This window comes from Argiope bruennichi, chromosome X1, assembly GCF_947563725.1.
Source record: "Argiope bruennichi chromosome X1, qqArgBrue1.1, whole genome shotgun sequence".
Taxonomy (NCBI): Eukaryota; Metazoa; Arthropoda; class Arachnida; order Araneae; family Araneidae; genus Argiope; species Argiope bruennichi.
This window is the reverse complement of record NC_079162.1, coordinates 36,646,886-36,667,218: the sequence shown is the minus strand read 5'-3', so window position 1 is coordinate 36,667,218 and position 20,333 is coordinate 36,646,886. Positions and strand designations below refer to the sequence as shown.

Here is a 20,333-nt window from a genome sequence, read left to right as displayed (position 1 = left end):
ACCACCACAGGTGATAACACATTGCAGGCGTGTCACAAATCCAGCATCGGTAGATTACTGCATGTACAGCTGTATGCATGACAGCTCTCGGTTGATTGTACCTTTCAACCGATTTTCCGTCCGATTGAATATACAATCGGATTTTAAGTTTCCCCATAGCCAAAAGTCTGCCAGTGTCGGATCTGGAGACCTAAGAGAGCATGGAAACTTTCAACGTCTGCTAATGATTCTCACTTCCCCTCTATCAGGAATTCCTTCAGTGGAATAGCAGTGTGATTTGTTGCTCCATCTTGAATAAACGTAACAGTAGAAAGCGCATCTCTTTCGCCCAAACATGGAAAAACCTATTCGCGTAGAAGCGTTAAATAACACTGAGCATTTACTTCCACCGTTTTCTACCAATTTTTTGGCTTATGGTTTTTCCCCCCACATATTTCCAATGAAGTCGTTTGTACCAGCGCCATCTATTGACTGTTTTTGAATTTTATTTCTCATCTTAAAAAAAATCCTATGACCTATCAATGCTAAACCTGCAAAACCGTTTTTATTTTGGTTATTTTTCCGAGTTTTATTAATTTTTAAAGCTTTTACGTACTTTTTACCCACCCCGTATTTTAACAAGTAAACTTAAATTATTCAAAAGAAGGCTCGAAAATAAAAATTCAATTGGTTTAAAACTTTATAAGTTGATTTTAAATAGGCAAGAATGTATGATGCATTATTGCATTGTGTAGAGGTTAAAGATATTGAAAGATCAACTATCTATAAACATCTTGCTAGTTAATTTCTTAGTAGAAGATTAACTGGGATAAAAGAGTGTTTCCGGAATTACTAGGGCTTCTGCTGTCCTTAGGGATGATGCGAGTTGAAGTTAGGTAGTCCATGCTATGGTATGTTTTCGTTGACTCAGTTTTGTTCTTAATTCTAATATGGAATGATGTCACGACGGCATGAAGTTTTAACGTGTGACTTTGTAGTTTTTATAATTATAGCTATCATTTTTATCTTCCCATAACAATTTTTGTTTGACTTAAAAATTCTTATACATTCAAATTTATAAATTCCTTTCTAATCCTTAAATATCTTCAATAATTTCTACATAATCCAAAAATACAGATAAAAACCGATTTCTTGTGGGAAACAATTGTATTTATCTTTTTAAATTACACTTTTAAATATTATTTGTATGATTGAAGTATTACCCAAGAATTTCTATTCTTCGCTTAAAATCTTCTATAATATGATTCTGCAGATATATTAATAAAAAATTATTAAACATTAGCATTTTTTATTATTATTAACCATTTTGTAAAACTTCTATTAAGTATTGTATTCCTAATTTATTTTTAGTATATTAATTTCAGAAGAAATATTCTTGAGAAAAGTTAAATTACTTCATAGAATTTTAACGAAAGAATGTGAATAAAATACAGAGTCTTCCCTGATTACAAAAAAATATTGTAAAAAAAATAATATTTTAACTTGGCATATGGTTGTTTCGATTAATTGTAAAGGCATTATAAGGTTTTGAATGAAACCATTTATGTCAGTAAATTTCAATGGCAACATCCTTGGTAACTTGAAAAATGTCAAGATGGTTCTCTTGATCTTAACATGTATTGCTCATTATTTCGCCTGTCATACTAGATACAGTATATGTGATCGTGTCATCAACTGACATTGTAAACACTTTGTCCTTAATGTAACCCCACAGAAAAAAAATTAATGAAGTAATAACGGAGTGAGATGGACGTCATTAACGCCATTTTGATTACAATCGAATGTGAAACCGCTATTTCTGTATTAGTTGCTCTATAAGTTGAGCTAAAAAAAATTAATGAAGTAAAAAATAATAGTTGAGTTAGTAAAACGTACTAACAAAGCTAGCTAGAATTGAGCTAAAAAAATAATACGACTATTCCATGATAAAAAATTATATGATTTTCAGTGATTCTTCGGTAATAATTTTTTTTAATCAGGAAAAGACTGATTACCCTGTACATAAATGTTGTTTCTCATTAAATGTTTCAGTCACCAAAAATTTGAAAGGCTTTTTAGGTAATATAAAAGTGTTAATGAGTTGTAATTCGGAAATATTTATTATTAATGCAAGATCTGTTTTTAAAATGTATCTGAAGTAAATTTTCGATGCATCCTGAAGAAATAAATGAAACTAATTCTTTTAAAAAATTAAATAACCCTGCAGAAGTTTTAAATGTAAAATTTCTATACTAAGAAACATATGAATGTTTAAACATATTCGAGATTTTTATTGTTTGAGATATGAATTAAATTAATTAATGAATTCAAATGAATGGTTATGAAAATTTAACACTTTGGCATTTCCACAGTAGATAATAAATTCATGTCAATTGATTTTAGAACCATGAAATTTACTTCAAGGGTTATTAATTAAACAAATAAAAATTTTTAATCTGAAAAGCGCAGGTAATCATGCATTAGAATACAAATTAAATTGTTCAAACCAAGTTTATTATTTATTTTCAAAATTCAGTTAAATAAATATCAATAAATTCATCAATAAATATTTCTCTAAAAAAGATAAAAAACAGTAGGAGTTCTTAATTTTATGATTAATAGATTTTGTTTTGCAAGACATTTTATTAATTAAAATATCATTACGGTTTAGAAATGAGCCTGAAATGTGTCTGATCAAATCTAAAATGGAATAGTTAAGTTGCTTTGTAAAAATTAAAAGCTTGAATGTATTTGCGCAGCAATCCTTAGCAATTATTTTTTAATAAAAAATACAGTTACGTACAATTTACAAATATTTGACAAAGAATTTTTACTTAAATTGAATTATATTATATGTCATTTTTAAAGTAATTTTAATTGCTAAAAATCCCTTCTACTTTTTTTTCCGGAAATAAAATAAAATTTAATATATTTTTATTTAATGATTAATGTATTTCCTTAATTCTATTCAAATTAAATCCAAATAATTTCTGATAAAACCTATAATCTCAATCAAAATCAAGAGAAGCAAATTCCGCTTCCCAAAACTTTATTTTTTGTAACATATAGCTGTACTTATTTCTCAGGTATACTTACCTTTACATCTGCTTATTCTCAAATAGCTTATACTTGCAAACATTTATGCTAGCTTATATTTAAGTTGGGTATTAAAAAGTTTTTGAAACTTACATCTGCTAATTTGGTTCAAAATGTTTTTAGTTATTATTTATTGCAAAAAATTAGTTATTATTAATGGTAAAAAATGATAAAGGTACAGAATTTTCCATTTCATGATTAATTTTATTTCTATTAACAAATAATCTTTCTGCCAGATATTAAAATTCCTTCGAAATTCGGAGAAATATGCCGCAACTGTAAAAGCTTTATTTGGACTACATCTAATATTTATAAAATGAAATAAACTTACACTTCATAAATATTTTCGGGAAAGTTAAAATTGTTTACAATTAGGTGTTGAATTAGTAACATTAGTTTCACGTTCGATCTCACCCAACATCTCAATGCACCACACGGAACACGCTTCCATAATGCTTTAATCATCCCAGTTATTGGTCTGAATTCAATAACTTCTCATTTCTCTTTATAAGCTTTACCAAAATATGCTGCAACTAATGCACTTAAATTATTTGAATCTCTGCTTCGTGTGTACTTAATATCCCTAAAGTCTTTTAAGGATGATAGGTTGCTGAATCCTACTGGGGCTATGCAACATTTGAAATATCGTCATTAAATACGCTCAGGTCTCAAAACGAGTATTCATGCAAATAAGGAATTAGTGATTTATTGAGGAGTAGGGGGAGACTATCGATAAGCAAATGCAAAGTGATTCTCACGCAATATATTAAGTGCCATGAAATGAATAATTTTCTATATCTGATAACGAAATTTGTAGATTTCTGAGAGATTCACAGCTTCAAGGTATAAAATATTATTTATGATTCTTTGGTTTCGTTCTTTAATAAATACTTATTATGTGAGAGTGGTAAATGATTTATGCAATGAATTAACGATTGATAACAGTGAAATCACGATAATCAGCGTCTACTAATTCTTGATTTATTTTCTTGTATTAATGCATTTTAGGTGTATAATTAATTCGGTGTTCTTAATAAAAATGATGCGCTTGAAATTTTGGTGAAAATTTTAATAAAATATTATCACCCTAAATGTTAAAATGATACATATGATATTCAGTATCCAAAATATTCATATGTCAAGTGATTCATGTAATGAATTAAATATTCGTTACAGCTAAACCATGATAATCGATCTACAGTAATACTGGATTTTTTTTTACATTATGCTATTGTTAGAAATTTAATAAAACTTTTAGAGTAAAAAAATACTGTTTAAACATTTGACAAAAACTTTTAATTTAATTTTATCGCGAAGTATTCTGAAGCAATTCGGATAATATCTAAAGCATTAATTCAAGCAATTATTTAACATTTAATTATAGTAAAATTGTGATAAAACGACGTCCTCTATTGTTTTGTTTTCCTATGTTAAATTATTATTCTAAAATTTAAAATTGTTTTGGCTTCTTGAATAAGAATAATGGTGTAAAAGGTTTTAAAACCATATTATTATGCAATATGTCAAATACATTTGAATAATTTTTGTAATAATAGTTCATATATTCCGTATATGAATGCGAAACTAGAAGATAAATAAAAATTTGAGAACGAGAAGTTGGTAAATGTGATTGATGAAATTGAATTATGAATTACAAAATTGTACTATGCAAATAGGATAAAAAATTAAAATCTAACTGATTGTTGAGTTATTCTCCTTTGTTATTGTTTTCAGCATTATTTTAAATTACTCATCATCTAATTTAAAACATACAAGTTGTTCTAGATACAACAAGGTGCAATGACTATGTTTTGTAACATGCTAAATGTTGTAGAATATTTTTTAACTTTTTATATTAGATAATATCAGATGTTAAAATTCTTAGATTTCTAAAGGCTTCCTAACCGAAAGGTGAAATATATCATTTATGATTCTTGGTTTTCATCGCTAACATAATATATAATTCGTTAATATATATTCATTAATATAATAATATATTTCATTCATCAACATAAAATATAATAATAATATTCCATAATTTAATACTTACATTCATATTATAAGTATTATAAGAAGTTCAATGCTGTCATTTAATGGTTTAAGGATTAAATACAAGAAAATAGGTATAATCAACATTTTCTAATTAATTGTATTCTTACACTTTTATTAAACAAGTAAATAATTCGTTTTATGAATAAAACTGGAACTTTACAATATTTTGATAAGAAGTTTTAATATAATAATATTATTGAATATGTTAATCATCACAAAAATGCTTTAATATAATAGAGAATTCCACAGATTTTTTATTGCTTCAGGAGGGAAGGTATATAAAGTTAGTTATGATTCTTGATTCCTTAATAAATATGATGCGAGTAATATACGCAACGTATTAAAAATTAATTGCAATAAAATATAATATCTGGCATTGTATATCGATGCATTTTCTTATCTTACTGATCTACTTAGATACATAAGTAAATTTATTTCAATAAGTGGGAAATTTAATTAATTAATTTAATGGAAAGTAATTAAAAGGTGAAATTTAGAAGATACTGGTAAAAGCCTTTGATGTTTTCTATGAAATATTTAATCATTGTAAAATATATTAAGGATATTGAGTAATATTGGAAAAATAAAATAAAGGTTTGAATTATTAATTTTTTTTTAATTTATGGCTTTAATTCTCTCCAGATAGAGAATAAAATAATATAATGCTGCAAATGTAAGATATTCATTTTAATGGGTAATCATATAAGAAAAGAATAATTTCCAATACAGTGGGCTCCACTTATTTAATCCACTTTAAATACTTAATTATTGTTAACAGTATAATAAATGTCTGCACATAACAAAAATAGTAGTACCTTAAAGAATACTTTTATATCACTATTACAAAAATTACCCAAGAGAAGTAGAACATGAGAGGGATTTGTTTAAATTAAAGAGTATAGAGATGATGTTGAAATGTTAATAAAGTTTTTGATGTGCATAGAATAAATAGAAAGACTAGTGCTAGTTTAAGCTTTTAAAATTTAATGATACAAAAACAAATCAAGCCCTAAATGAAGTCTAATATGCAGAGTCTGGGCTTCATTGTTTTTTTATATGCGTATATTATTTTTAAATAAGTTATAGAGAAATTAAGAAAAGTTAAACGTGTCTACATCAAATATTTGATTAAATTAACGCATCGATGTTGCAAAGTACATTATTAAGTATAGAAGTTCGAGTGATATATTCAATGTACGGAAATAAAAAAAATAACACTAAATATGTAGAAGGTAAATTTAAAAATATGTAGATTATTTAAATGAATAATTTTATATTTTTAAATTGTCATATCACCATAAGCATCTTTTCATAATAATGATGATAAGAAAGAAAGGTCAAACATTAATTTGAAAGTCATGTAACAAACTTCAACACCATTTAATTTGCCATGGAGCTGTATCAAAAAGCATATGAAACGAAATAAGAAAAGCTCCAAATTTCTAAAATCAAATATTTCATTTTACTGTCAGAACTCAAATAGATACCTTTCATATTTTAGCTTGAACTTTATGTTAAAATATCAAAGGCTAATAACAGTTTATAGACAGTGGCAACTCAAGATCATTCAGTCACCGAGCAAACTTGTTTTCCTAAACTGATTTGAATTTAAATACTTATGATAGAATTTCTGGAATTTAAAATCGAACCCATTTATAGTAATTTTTTTGTTGAATATTTTTAATATAATAAATTTCGTCTTACTCAAAACTTGATTTACCCTGAGTGTAGAATTAATTAAATTGACAATAAATGATTTTTCAATAAAAAAAGCACTGAATAGATATGATGGAATTGGAAATAAATATCGAGTTAATGGAAACATTATTAAATAATAACTGTAAACCTCTATGTTTTAATTGTATCATTAATATATATATATATATATATATATATATATATATATATATATATATATATATATATATATATATATTAATTTAAATCTTTCACACACCCGTGTGAAAATGTTATAAGCGAACTGCTAAAATTATTAATTTTCAATTTATTGAAAACTGAAAAACGGAAGGCAAAAATATATGAGATGCAAACATGCATCACGCCGAAGTATCAAAAATGATAATAATAATAGTAATTTGCATTTTTCGGAGGAGAACAATGGTTCAAACAAAATATGAGTAAAAATATATCGGATAAAAAGTGGAAATCCCATATTGCACGCTAATGAATTGTCCCATATTGCTCGCTATTGAACTAAAAATTTGTCTTAAAATAAATTTTTCTGATTTAAGATAAAAATGCGTATTTAAAATTACTAGTAGGATAAATCTTTTTGTTACTTATTAAGTTTTTGAAAATTAAATAGAATAAAAAAGTAATGTGAATAAAATATACATCAATGTATAGTTTATAAAGGAAAGCAAATGGACATAAATATGGTAAATATATATAATACACCGTGTAATTTTATAGCTTTGGGTTTATGCTACAGAGAAAGAAACTGTTTAAAAGAATAAATGCACAGCAATGTAAGCGTAAGTGCCTCTCAGCAGAGGTAAACAGATGAAAAAGCATCCACTTAATGGTACAAATAGTGGAGCATTTACTTCTGTCACAGAAATTCGTGGCTTTATCTACAGCCAGACATTCAATTAATACTGAATGTCACCAGCTTCAGCCTTCTTGAATTTCTAGCCTTAATTTTCTTCCCGAAATGGTGGGATCTGAGATTGTTTACTTTTTCTGTCTGGATTGGACAATAATTTATTTGCAATATAAAAATGCAAATTTTTCGGATTAATGGTTGTAATTTATTTGAATCGAACTCGTGAATTATTATTATTCATTGCTGTACTATTTGAAAAATATCCATCGATAAAAAAAAATCCCAGATGTAGTGAGAATTACAAAATTGTTTTTAAAAATGCTAGGAACGCGAGACTTTCTTATTTATTTGATATTTTGTGGATATTTTTAAATTTTAAGGCCATTCGTTAAAAGAGAATTAAAAAAAATTAAGGCACAATAGAAAATTTGGAAGCGGAATTTTACCATTTCTTTTAACTTAACTGATGATAAATGGCATTGTTATCATTTCTAATTGTAATTTCAATAAGCAATAATTCACTGTTCCTTAATTTTATTTTTAATATTTCTTTATTTTTCAAGAATAAATGAACATTTATTCTCGAGAGTAATTTCATAAGCAAAGAAAGGAATTCTTTTGCAAATTTAAATCATTTGTCAAATTCAATTTTGTTCTCATTGATCTAGTAATCAATTTAAACACTTTGATGAAATATTTCTCGTTTGCAGTTATCTGACGAAAAAAAATTCTATCGTGTTAAATTTATTATGATGGCATGGAATTGCAATCACTATCATTCTTTATCTTGTATTTGTTTTTCATTAAATGATCTTAATATGGAATTTTTGAAGATATATCCTTATTTCTTGTATTTCTTAGTAACAGCCACTTGGTGATTGCGTTTGGTACCTTATTTTCTTGTTATTGGAGTACCCTCCGAATCCTTTTTTTCCCTGCAGAAAATTAATGATGTTTCCTGACTTCGTTTCATTTGTTTAAACAAGCCTAAGGATAGGAATTTTTACTTTATTTAATTCTATTTTATTGCTTGAAATATTATTCCTCGTTATTGGCGCATTTTAATTACCTTTAAAAGAGGCATCAAAAGAAAGTGCTCGAATGTCTTAAGATGACTCAATTAATTATGGATGGAGTTTTGGTATATCCGAAATATTACTACAAAAATTCATTTTTCGCAGGAAAAAAATAAAAAAAATTGGTAATTTAAAGTACGAAATCATTATGAATATCCAAGATAGGTTAAAGTTTAATGCGTCATTTAAATCCTAACAAGCTAAAGAACACACATGAAGAAATTAAGATTATTATCTTGGATTGATTTTAAGACTTGTATATAAGATTAGTACAATAGCATGATATTAGCTGTATGGAATCTAAAAACTGGGCTTTAAAAATGAGAAAAATAGCACTATTAAAGCTAAAATAATAGGTTAATAATAGATATGCTTGATTCACCACCTGTAAATTTAAATTCATAAAAATTTAACAAATAAAAATAATGTTACTTTTAAACTCTCATGAAGCTAAATAAAAGGTCTCAATTATTCCTTACTTTTCTATATTTTTTTTAGTGATGAAATAAATGTGGCTAGGATAAATTGGAAACTGATGAATAAAAATACATAGTATCAGAATCGAACACACCCAGAATTTATATTTTATTTTGCAAGAGCCAATATCATAAGTAATGAAATATTTCTTCGCCAATCGATTTATCCCATTTTTATCTAAGTTTTCTAGCAAGGTCGAATATCTGAGAATGACGGCTGCTTTCCCGCTCTCCGTAGCAATCATTTTCGGATTGCCAGTTAGAACATTGACTTCGCTGCCAGCTTTCCTAAATCTCTAGACATAGCATCAGTTAATTTTGAGTTTTATTAAAATAATTTTCTGCTGATAAGTTGTTTGTAATTCACTTATTCGGAACAACGTATGTCTGTTTTAGATTCGATAATACTTTTAAGTGCTAGTAAGCTGACAAGATATCGGTAAGCATTTAATTGTCAGAACTAGTACTCACGTTCAAATTCAAAATCCTGCTAAGAAGCTTAAAGTATTCCTTTCTTCAAAGCAACCAAAATACGTAACAAATCCGAAAAGGCTGTCTAACCAATATAAAAAATTTCTAGACACTTTTCTGCCTGAAATTCTCCTTTTTTAACAATTCGTATTTATCAATTATCTGTATAAGACCCATTCTTAATTCAGATTTTAGTGAAGATGAACATGTTGTTACGGATTTCCAGTGAAATAAAAATATAGTTCAGTAATGTAACAACATTTTAGATAATGCATATCATCAAGTGAAGATGTAAATATAATTTTATATTTCTTTGCATTCTATTTCTTATTTCTTTTAGTTGTTCACTATTTATATGCAGCGTTTGAAATAGAGCAAAACACTTCTATGAGACATATTATTATTTATATTGATTCTTTTAGTAATGAAATGTAGATAAGGCTATAATAGAAAAAAAAATAAACACACTATCCAGCGGAAATCGCGTAATATGAGAGAGAATAAGCTAATTTTCTACTCGCTTGAATCATAGGATAATACAGCTGGGATAATGCAAGCTAATAAAACTTAGAAAAAAATATTGGTGATTTTTCTTTGTGTCTTTAAATTCGTAATGCCAAAAATTATTTTTAATTTGTGTTTTATTTATATTTAAATACTTTGTATTAGTCTTTAAATCTTTCTAAATAATCTGTATTCTACTCTAATTAATACACTCAAATCCTTGAAAACATCTCTTTGTTTCTAAATCATTACTGCTTACAATATGAACCTTTATCCAGGATGATAACTGATGGAAACAGATTGAAAGCTTTCTATAAACACATTACTTCCTTATTTGGATTTAAAATGTTCCGGAAACTTAAACGCATTATCAGTGTTCTTTTCAGCTAATGTAATTGTTCCTTTCATAGTTTAACTGTAAAGGAACTTTTCATTATTTTATTCATTAGCATTTTCATATCTCTCCAAATCGATAACATCTGCTCTACAAGATAAATGTCTCCAGTTGCCTACCCTCTATTCAGTCGAAACTCTTCTATTTACAATCCAGAAAGGGATTATTGTTTCCCTCCTGAATCTATAACTACGGATTCCCTTCAACTCTATGCAAACAGACTGGCAACCATGTAGGGTTTCCACAATATTGCTCTCAAACCTTGTGTCAACAGTTTGGGGCTACAGTTGAAAATGTCATTATTCATGAAGATCTTGAGACAAAATCCATCTCGTTCTGCAGTGTGGCAAATTTTCAGAGAATTTATGCATGAATTTTCTCCTTTCGGATGTTTATTTGAAGGTGGTTTCGGGGATCTCTGTGAGGTTCGTATATCATTCAAAAGTCGATAATCACATATTTTTAGAAAAGATTTTGCTCGCCGTTACTGTAACTTTGAAACTGTTCTGAAATCTATAATATTGCCTTGCAACTGCGTCAAAATAGAAGAAAAGTAAAACATCGAATTCTCGGAGGAAATTAAATGATTGAACAATATCTTAATGGATATTTTAATCCATTTCCTTTGTAATGGGCTTGCTGATAAATGTTTCCCTTTATGACATCTATTTCCTGAGTAGTTTAATTTTAGGCTAGTGAATCTGTATTAATATTTTTCTCCATGTGAAGGTAAAATTCTGCGTATGAAAATATTCATAAGTTTCGTAATAAGCAATATGTTTCTTTTAAAAACCAGTAATTAATAAACAAAAGTGTACAGATGTATGGCAATTTTTATTGATTTCCTTCAGTACAAAGAATTGATTTATTTTGCGTCACAATTTTTAGCTTTCGATGCTTTGTTGTTTTTTAATTAAATGATGTATTTGCTTATGTCTTAAGGACGAAAAATGCTACAAGACAGTCCAACAAGATGTTTATTTAAAGGCATTTTTTTAATTATTGAGATATTTATATGGATTTATGCAGTCTTCGCTGAAAATTTAAAAAAAATTCGTTCAATTTATGGCAAAAACTAATAATTTTGAAAATTAACTCCGATTAATTTTTCTGTGAATGCATAAGCCTTCCACTTGATGCATATTTAAATATTTTAATTTGTTCTTAATAGCTATAAATAACCATTACGAAATAATCTATTTCAGATCATAGAAATTTATCTCGTTCTTTCATAAAGCAAAGGCATTTTTTATCTTTTGCTTTCGTAGTAACAGCAGTTAAAAATTTCCTTATTGTGATAGTCTTGTGATTCTAATCAATTTTAAATTTATAGGGCTGAACATACTATATTCCAAAATTATCCAGCTTTAAGGAGTTCTGCTAATTCTAAACTATCCTGCAATTACGAAGCTTTGACTTTTTCAATTTGGGTATAAAATAACAGTCAATATACTTTCGTGATACACGCAACAGTAAACAATTTCAGCTTTTGAGGAAGTAGTAGAGGTTTTATTCAAAACTCAATGCAAAAAAATTTATTAGATTTAAAAAAAAAATTCGACTTCCTTGCCTAGACAGCATAAAAATATTATATTCTTATTTCATGTAATTTTGAAGGCTGCATTAATACAGAATAATTTAAATAAATTATACAGTACTATTATAACTTTCAGTCATATAGTAGTATTATAGCGCTGCATACAATTATCCTTTCACTTCCATGCCAAAACCCTTTCAATGTACATGGAAGCCTTGAATATAAATTTAAATTTAAAATAGATCAACTTCAGAAGGTTGTGGGTCGCAGCTTTGGGCACATTACAAAATTATTCCTTTTTAACGATATAAAAAAAATCAAATCATAATCATAATGTTCTGAAACTGATTTCAATGGTAATGAGTAAGAGATTTCAAATAGCACTAAAAATATAACACGATGTCTCATTATCTATCTGTGGATGATGATGTTCATAGACAAACATTGCGAAATTTGTTTTCAGTACTCTATGAAATACATGATACAAGCAATTTGAAAATACTTATGGAACTGAATTTCAAAATGCTCGATTAAATTCAGATGCAATGCGCTTCTCATTATAAAGTTTCGCAACTAATGGTGCATAGCAGTACTAAATGAGTATGATATTTACTGAATATGAAATACTTACTGCAGTCTTCCAATGTCTTTGGCGACTTCCAAATATACATCTATTTGGAAAAATATTCTGTAAGATAATCAATTTGCTGGAATTTTCTTTCACATGAAACTAACTATCTTGATTTCATTGACTTTATAGAAAAAAATATATTGTTCACCAATTTTTATCTTATTTGCTTTAGTCGTACAGTTCAGCTAATTATTGTTAATAAGGACCTAATTATAGAAACAGTACCTTACATACGTTATAACGTAGATGCAATATGCAAAATAAATATTTCCAAGTAGCTTTTATAAAAATTAACGTTTTTCCTTAGCTATATATTAAAAATGTCCATTCTTTAATAATTGCTATCTTTTTAAAATTTAGTTTTACAATATAACAAATTTGTAAATAATATTAATCATTACCATACATCTAATAGCGTAATTTCAAGATCGATATTTAATAGTGATTTGTTACGTTGTTCATTTATGAATTTCAAATTTAATACAACTTAATTTGCTGTACATGTACATATAAAGTAAAAAAAAAAATTATAAATTCTTTAACAATTTCTATTTTAACATGCTCCGTTATTTATTGTAGAAAAATTGGAATCAGTCACCAACAATGCATTTAACAGCATAATGATAATACGAGTATTAAGTATCTGTTTGCTCTCTTTTTCTAGGTATTCCGGATCCACCTGAAGCTCTTGAATATTTGAATGTTTCCCATCAAGGAGCACTTCTAGTCTGGACTCCTGGATTTGACGGAGGTTTACCTCAGTCCTATCAACTTCGCATTCAAAAGAATCAAGGGCCCCCTGTATCTTTCGTCCATATTCCAATGAATACGACTTCCTACTTGTTGAGTGGACTGGAACAAGGAACCGTCTACGAAGTGTCCATCTCGGCTAAAAACACTCTGGGCGAGAGCTTGTATACTCCTCCAATTACTTTTAAAACCAAAAGTGAGTCAAATACACGAAGTGCAGTTGAAAATAAGGTACAATGCATTAAGCAAAGTTAACTAGTCGAAAATATTCTCTGGAACAATTGTTTTCAATTGTTTCTGCAGTGTGCTTCAACTAGGTTGAACGCATTTTTTTAAATTTTTAACAGAGGGTATTCATATAACATTAGGTATTATGAATTCACTCTGATTGCATAATCTCAAAGCCTTTAACATCAAGATATATTCAGATTTTTTTTTAATGAGAAAAACATTTTGAATTTTATTTATTAATATTTAAGAAATGAATTTATGAAATTAATGTATAATGTTTCAGTAAGTCTACTCTTTAGTTTCAAAACAACTTAGCGAAATAACAATACATTTATTAATTCGATATAAACATTTTCACTAGGCAGAAAGGTAAAGTCTGACAAAAATAAAAACTGTTAGATACCAGATCTTATTTCAACAGATAAAAATGTTTTTAAAAATTCTTAATGTTAACTCTTAGGAGATTAGAATTATTTTCAATAAAAAAGAATAAAAAAACTTCAAACCCTTTTTTAAAACAATCAACTATAATTGAAAAGTTTTGCTAAAATGAAGTATTTTCCATGAAGCAAAATATTTTAAACATTATATCCTTCTAGTAAGGAAATTAATACTATATCAAGATGTATGCATAATTCAACATATAGTAATATTATTTTGTATACCAAAAAAAAACCCCATGATTATATTTGCATATATTCTTAGATTACTTCCTTTTTATTAATATTTAATTGAAACAAGAAGTACAAGATATTTTCGCAATAATTGTTGATACATAATAATTATTATAATGTTATTAATTTTTATGAAATAGATTATTAACCATTTAATTATAATCTAAATTACTATCTAGTACAACCAGTAAGAGGGGGAAATGTTGTAGAATACACAATATCTTACAGCTAAAACAAAGATGAACTCGATATTATTAGAAAGCAAAAATAAATATTTGAGGATCAAAATTTTCTAACACACTTTATTAAATTTAATATGTGAATCCATCAATACTCGATGAAATTTTAACCGTGAAATGTTTTTCAAACATAAGATTAGATCGGTAATGCTTCTAATGTAATAATTAGATGTAATTTTCCTAAGTGTAATAATTATTTATTTCCAATCTAAGAGAACTGGGATTTTCTCGACAACCAAAATCGACGAAATTTGATTTGTAAATAAAGATGTTTTCTTTTCAAAATGAAGATTATATATTAGTTTAAGAATAAAATATTTCCCCATAATGTGTAGATTTAATGATAAAATGGTACAAAAATATTAAAAGTGTTGTGTTGCAGTAATCTGGGAATGCACAACCACAAAAAACTGATAAACGTGGAAAGGGTAATTTATATATAAAATCTTCTCAAAATTAACATACTATTTCCATTTAAATAAATTTAAAATATTTTTTTTTAAATACTGAATATCATATAACTTAAATTTAAAAAATACGTGATCATTTTTGTTATGAACAGCATCATAAAAATACACTACCGACGGATATGAAATGAAAGTAAAATTAACAGATGCGTAATGCATATAAATTTATAGTATGACATTTTTTATCTATGCAAAAAATTAGTCTTATGCATGCGCATCGAATTTTGAAGAAAAATAAGATATGGGAAAAATTAAACAAAAAATAATTTTTTTATTATACTGGATTCTTTTGTTTACAGTTTTTAAAGTTAGTTAATCAGTTTAGGTATTTCAAACTTACACGTTCTATACATTTTCAAAATTGATGAAACTTTCTTTATATGACTAAAATTAAAAATCGATATTTTGCGATGTGACATGTCCTAGTATTCAATGAATACACTTAGTTACCGAAGGTACTTGTAGTAAATTGTCATTAGTTTCTGTGAACCTTAAAGATACCGTGATCTGTTAGATAGATTGTGAATATAAGTTTTTATTCTCGTCTAAATCTGTTTATCATAAAATATTTATTGAGCATACTTTTGCCTTTAGACAGAGTAGGATAAAATATTCTGTAAGATAGTTTATTCGTTGTGCAGTTTTCCTAATACCTAATTTCAAGAATTTAATTTCTAATTCTAAAAATACCATGTAGTTTAAATTTTTATCATATTATAATGCATATTGTAATTCAGAATTGATCAGCGATTCATTTTTTTTTTGATGAATAAAGTACTCTTCCAAATCATATCTTCCACACCATTATTTTAACAATTATATTCCAAATTGAAATCCTCAGTTTCTCTTTCATAAAAATATACTTTAATTAAATTGATGTCTATTAGTTGTTACATTATTATACTGTTTTAAAGATGAGAAAGTACTATTGAAATGAAGCTGTCAAGCTTCTCTCTCAAAAATAACAAATCATTTAGCAGAATTTTTATGCCGAGGGTGTCAGTAATTGATTTAATTTCATCTGACATATCAGTTATTTTTTTAGAAAAAGTTAACTATTATGTAAAATTTGAGACAGCAAAAAATCTTGAAAATTAAATTTATGTGTAAAATTAATCATCCCGTGCAGTTTTCCCGGATTTATCGGAAGTTTAAGATAATGAATTGCATGCATACACAGAAAGATGTTTATCTAAATTGAAAATCTGTCTCTTCAACACTAACTTCAGCAAATAAAAATTTTTTCAACTAAACGCACGTCGTAAAAAATGCAGTTTTGTCAAACATTAATGTTCAAGTTGCTTGAGTTACGTTTTTCTTTTAATTTACAGAAATCCTCTGAGAGAAAACTTTTACGCCAAATCGGGTCATAAAACGAGAGCTTGTTTGTCAACGTCTAAGTCTTTTTTTTCTGCCAGTGCATGTTACCATAGAGAATTTATGCTTTTTTTTTGCAGACTATCACGTTTATTTTGCAGCGATAACCTTCATCAGTAAGGTACCAAAGTTTATACTTCAACGATTCTAATAACATCCATGAAATTTTAACAATGTTTATAAAATATAGATGTGTTTGGTTTTAATCTTTATTTCGTCCTTACTTAGAATAAATTTCTGTATAGTTTATTCAATTTAGAATTGGTTGAATCATATTTTTGATCGATAAATCATATCAAACTATAGTTTTTTGAAAACTTCACCCTATCCCTCTTTAGGCAAAATTGTATATATACAATTTATTCATTTTTGGACTGAATAAAACTATTTTTTCGTCTGATAAAATATTTTTCTTATTGTAATGTATTAATGTGTTTTTGATTCATTCAGGCAGATTCTGTTACATTTAATCAAAAATAAGTTTATAAGGTATTGATTTTCAGACTTTTAATATATGGAATAATACTACTTAAAGAAAATTTAATAACGTTAACTTAAAGATTTTATGATTTTCAGAATTTTGAAATATATAAATATTTATAAGAACACCTTAAATGTTAGTATGTTTTGTTTATTTAGCTTGTTTGCTATAAATTTTTATTTTCTGTAATTAAAATTTGAATGAACCTATTTTCACATATAAAGCCACACAATCTTGTAATCCTGAAATACGTTTTTTAATTCATTGAATCAATTTGTGATATATTTAAGAATTCTAAAGTAAAACAAGTTTATAAAATAGCGATTTTCAAACTTGCAATATTTTCTAAAGAAATTTTATGAAGAATTATTTAGAAGGATTTTTACTGAGGCTGTCATTCGCATTCAATTTTCTACATTCAATTGTGTTATAAGTATCTTGATGCTGATATTGATAGAAATTAGTTTAAGTTACATTATAGTATGTTAAATCAAAAACAAATAATTTTTTTTTCTGTTTAGCATACTTTTTATTAGAATATGACGGCTCATTTTAATTAACAATTATTTGCTCATTCCATAATGGATTTTTTCTATTAAAGGAATACTTATGTTTTTTTTTTATTTTATTGCAAATTAATTATTTACCTGGATACTTGAAAATCTTATTATATAAATTCCCTTAATTGAGTATATTTTCAGATTAAGTTAAAATTACATGAAAATTCGGCTTTGATGAATAGGCGTATCAAAAATCAAATTGCTGGAAGTCTGATTGATTGAGATTATTACGATAGCCGGATTTTAGATTTATAAACAATGATATTTATAAACATGATTTCTTATATTAGATTTAATTACATATGCATATTGAAGATTTATACTGTTCTACTTGAATTTTTCAAATATTTAAAACTTTCTGTATTAAATCAGTAATTCTTTAAAATGTATCGACTACATATTATTAAGAAAATATATTTTATTGCATATTTTAAGATTGAATTCTTTGTGTTTCTTTTAGACTATTGTTTTCTGTATTAAAAGAATTTATCATTTGACGGATAAGTGCAGTTAAGTTATTCATACTGTTGAACCGAATTCAAATTGAAATTTCAGTTGAATTGCTGGATATGTTTCTTCATTCGATGAAAAAAAATTAACTCCATGGAAGAAGGTGTCGCATGGCACCTATCATTTTCCATTTTTAAAATTAAATTTTAATAATTTTTTAATTACGTAATTAAAAATTATTTAATAATGTACGTTTTAAAAAAATAAAAAGAATAAGTAGATAGTTAAATGAAGATAAGAATGATTTAACCACTTAACTGTTTTGCCCGAGTGCCATACGTGCATCGATTTATCGAATTTTGATAGTTGCAAGCAAAAAAATAAGCCATTCATGATGATTATTATTCAATATTAAAATTACTTCAAATACATAGATAAGTCGAGTATGTAATGGATTTCTATTTGAATCAAAATAAGAAAATATTCCCAAAATAGAAGGTGTCATCTTATTAGATAGTAAAGAAAATGAAACAGTTAAGGGGTTAATAAAGAAAGTTTGATCAAACACAATTTATTTCATTAATTTTAATTACAAATTCATTTGAGATTCATTTTTTTCCCTCCATCCTTACTCTCATTTATATGTAGTTCTGCAATAATAGATGAAAAATAATGAATCATATATCATAGAGTTAATATTTTTCAATCTTTAAACTTTCAAAAGTTATTAGTTTCATTCACTTAATAAAACACAAATGAATATAGTATATTTCGAATTCCTGATGATTAAATTTTTATATTAGATTTTTGGTTCGATGTGAAATACTTTAGACAGAAACAAACTAGTGATTTTTTTCCGTTCAAAGCGGGCTTGTAAAAGGGAATTTATAAGAAACTTGAGATGATTCCTTTATTTTATTAAAAATATATGCAAGTATAACAATTACTAAAGTTTTTATTTACTAAAAACAAACCAAAAATGATTGCTATTTTGATAACTTCTCAAGAATTTTAATATTTACTTGATTTTTTCATAAGGTCATACTAAATCTGCATATGTCTGATGGTTACTTTCCAAGAAATATATTCGTTTCTATCTTGAGCTTATTTGATTTCAAAAATAAGAAATCAAAGGAAAGTTACCAGCTTGAAGAAAGTCCTTTCTCAATCATGAATAACAAAAATGAGATTCTTCAAAAATCAAAACAACCCTTAACAGATCACCCATCTTTAAAGGCCTTGGCGCCAGTGTCTATGTTCCTCGGAATTATTGAGTAATGTCGATTCTCCGCATAATAGACCTATTCATCCAGCTATCTTCTCAGTAAATGGATAGTTAAAAATTTGATAAAGGAATCTTTTCAGCGCAAAGCTTCTTTTTAATAAATTTTAGCGAAAGAGTTTTCAGCACTAAAACCTTTTTTAGTTTAAAAATTCGAAGAAAAAAAAGGATACTACATTTATTTTTTATTTTTAAATCACATTTTAGTTCTATCTTATGAATTTTTTAAAATTTCAGTTGATAACAATTTCGATGTAATTAAACGCGAACAACATTAATCTCTTTCGTGCTATTTGCGCGAAAGATTAATTTAAAGTAATTCTAACTACCTCTAACAAGCTGAAAATTAATTTTCTAGAATGAAATCAATCAAGATGTTAAGGTAGGTGAAATGATGAAAGGAAAACTTCTCTTCCATTTTCAGTACATATATCACTAAAGAGATTTCTTTTCTTGCAGCAGATTTCTGCCTGTTTCATATGGGAGAGTAAAGTTCTGTATCTCGACAGAAATTTTACCCTTTAAAAATTTTATGTTCTTTTTTCCAAAGGAATAGATCTGATATTATGAGAGTAGAGAGGTATTAAGTTGTGATTTTGAAACGCAACGAAGTAAATTTTTTTATGTTTTTATTTTCTATCTGTGAAACACAACTTCTTTAGAAACGGAAATAAATGAAAAATAATAAACTAATTATTAAAACAACGGTAATTTAATTGAAAATAAGTTATATAAACAATGAAGTTGATTAATTGGAACTAATTAAAAATGTTTCCATCTTCAAGTAGAAAAATAAGGGTAAATTTATTTATTATATATAATCAAATCGTTGGACAATAGTGTAAATGAGGCAAATATGCTATATCATGAAAGTAAAGGGAATCAATCAATCTGCAGTGTTTCAGATATATTCACCATATTATTGATATTCAACTCTAAATAAAATTGAATAAGATTATTTTCAACATTAAATAGCATTTTAGATTTGAATATAAAGTTCCAAAGTTTAAAAAAAACTGTTTAAATAAAAAATACATAAA

The 20,333-nt window shown here is 26.5% G+C and overlaps 1 protein-coding gene across 1 annotated transcript in view; it reads left to right on the top strand.

The window, feature by feature from the left end:
- LOC129958649 (nephrin-like) overlaps window positions 1-20,333 on the top strand; it is a 658,065-nt gene that overhangs the window by 541,171 nt on the left and 96,561 nt on the right. The window contains exon 17 of the mRNA XM_056071256.1: window positions 13,447-13,728. Coding sequence (XP_055927231.1) covers window positions 13,447-13,728 — 282 coding nt within the window. The remainder of the gene's footprint in view (window positions 1-13,446; window positions 13,729-20,333) is intronic.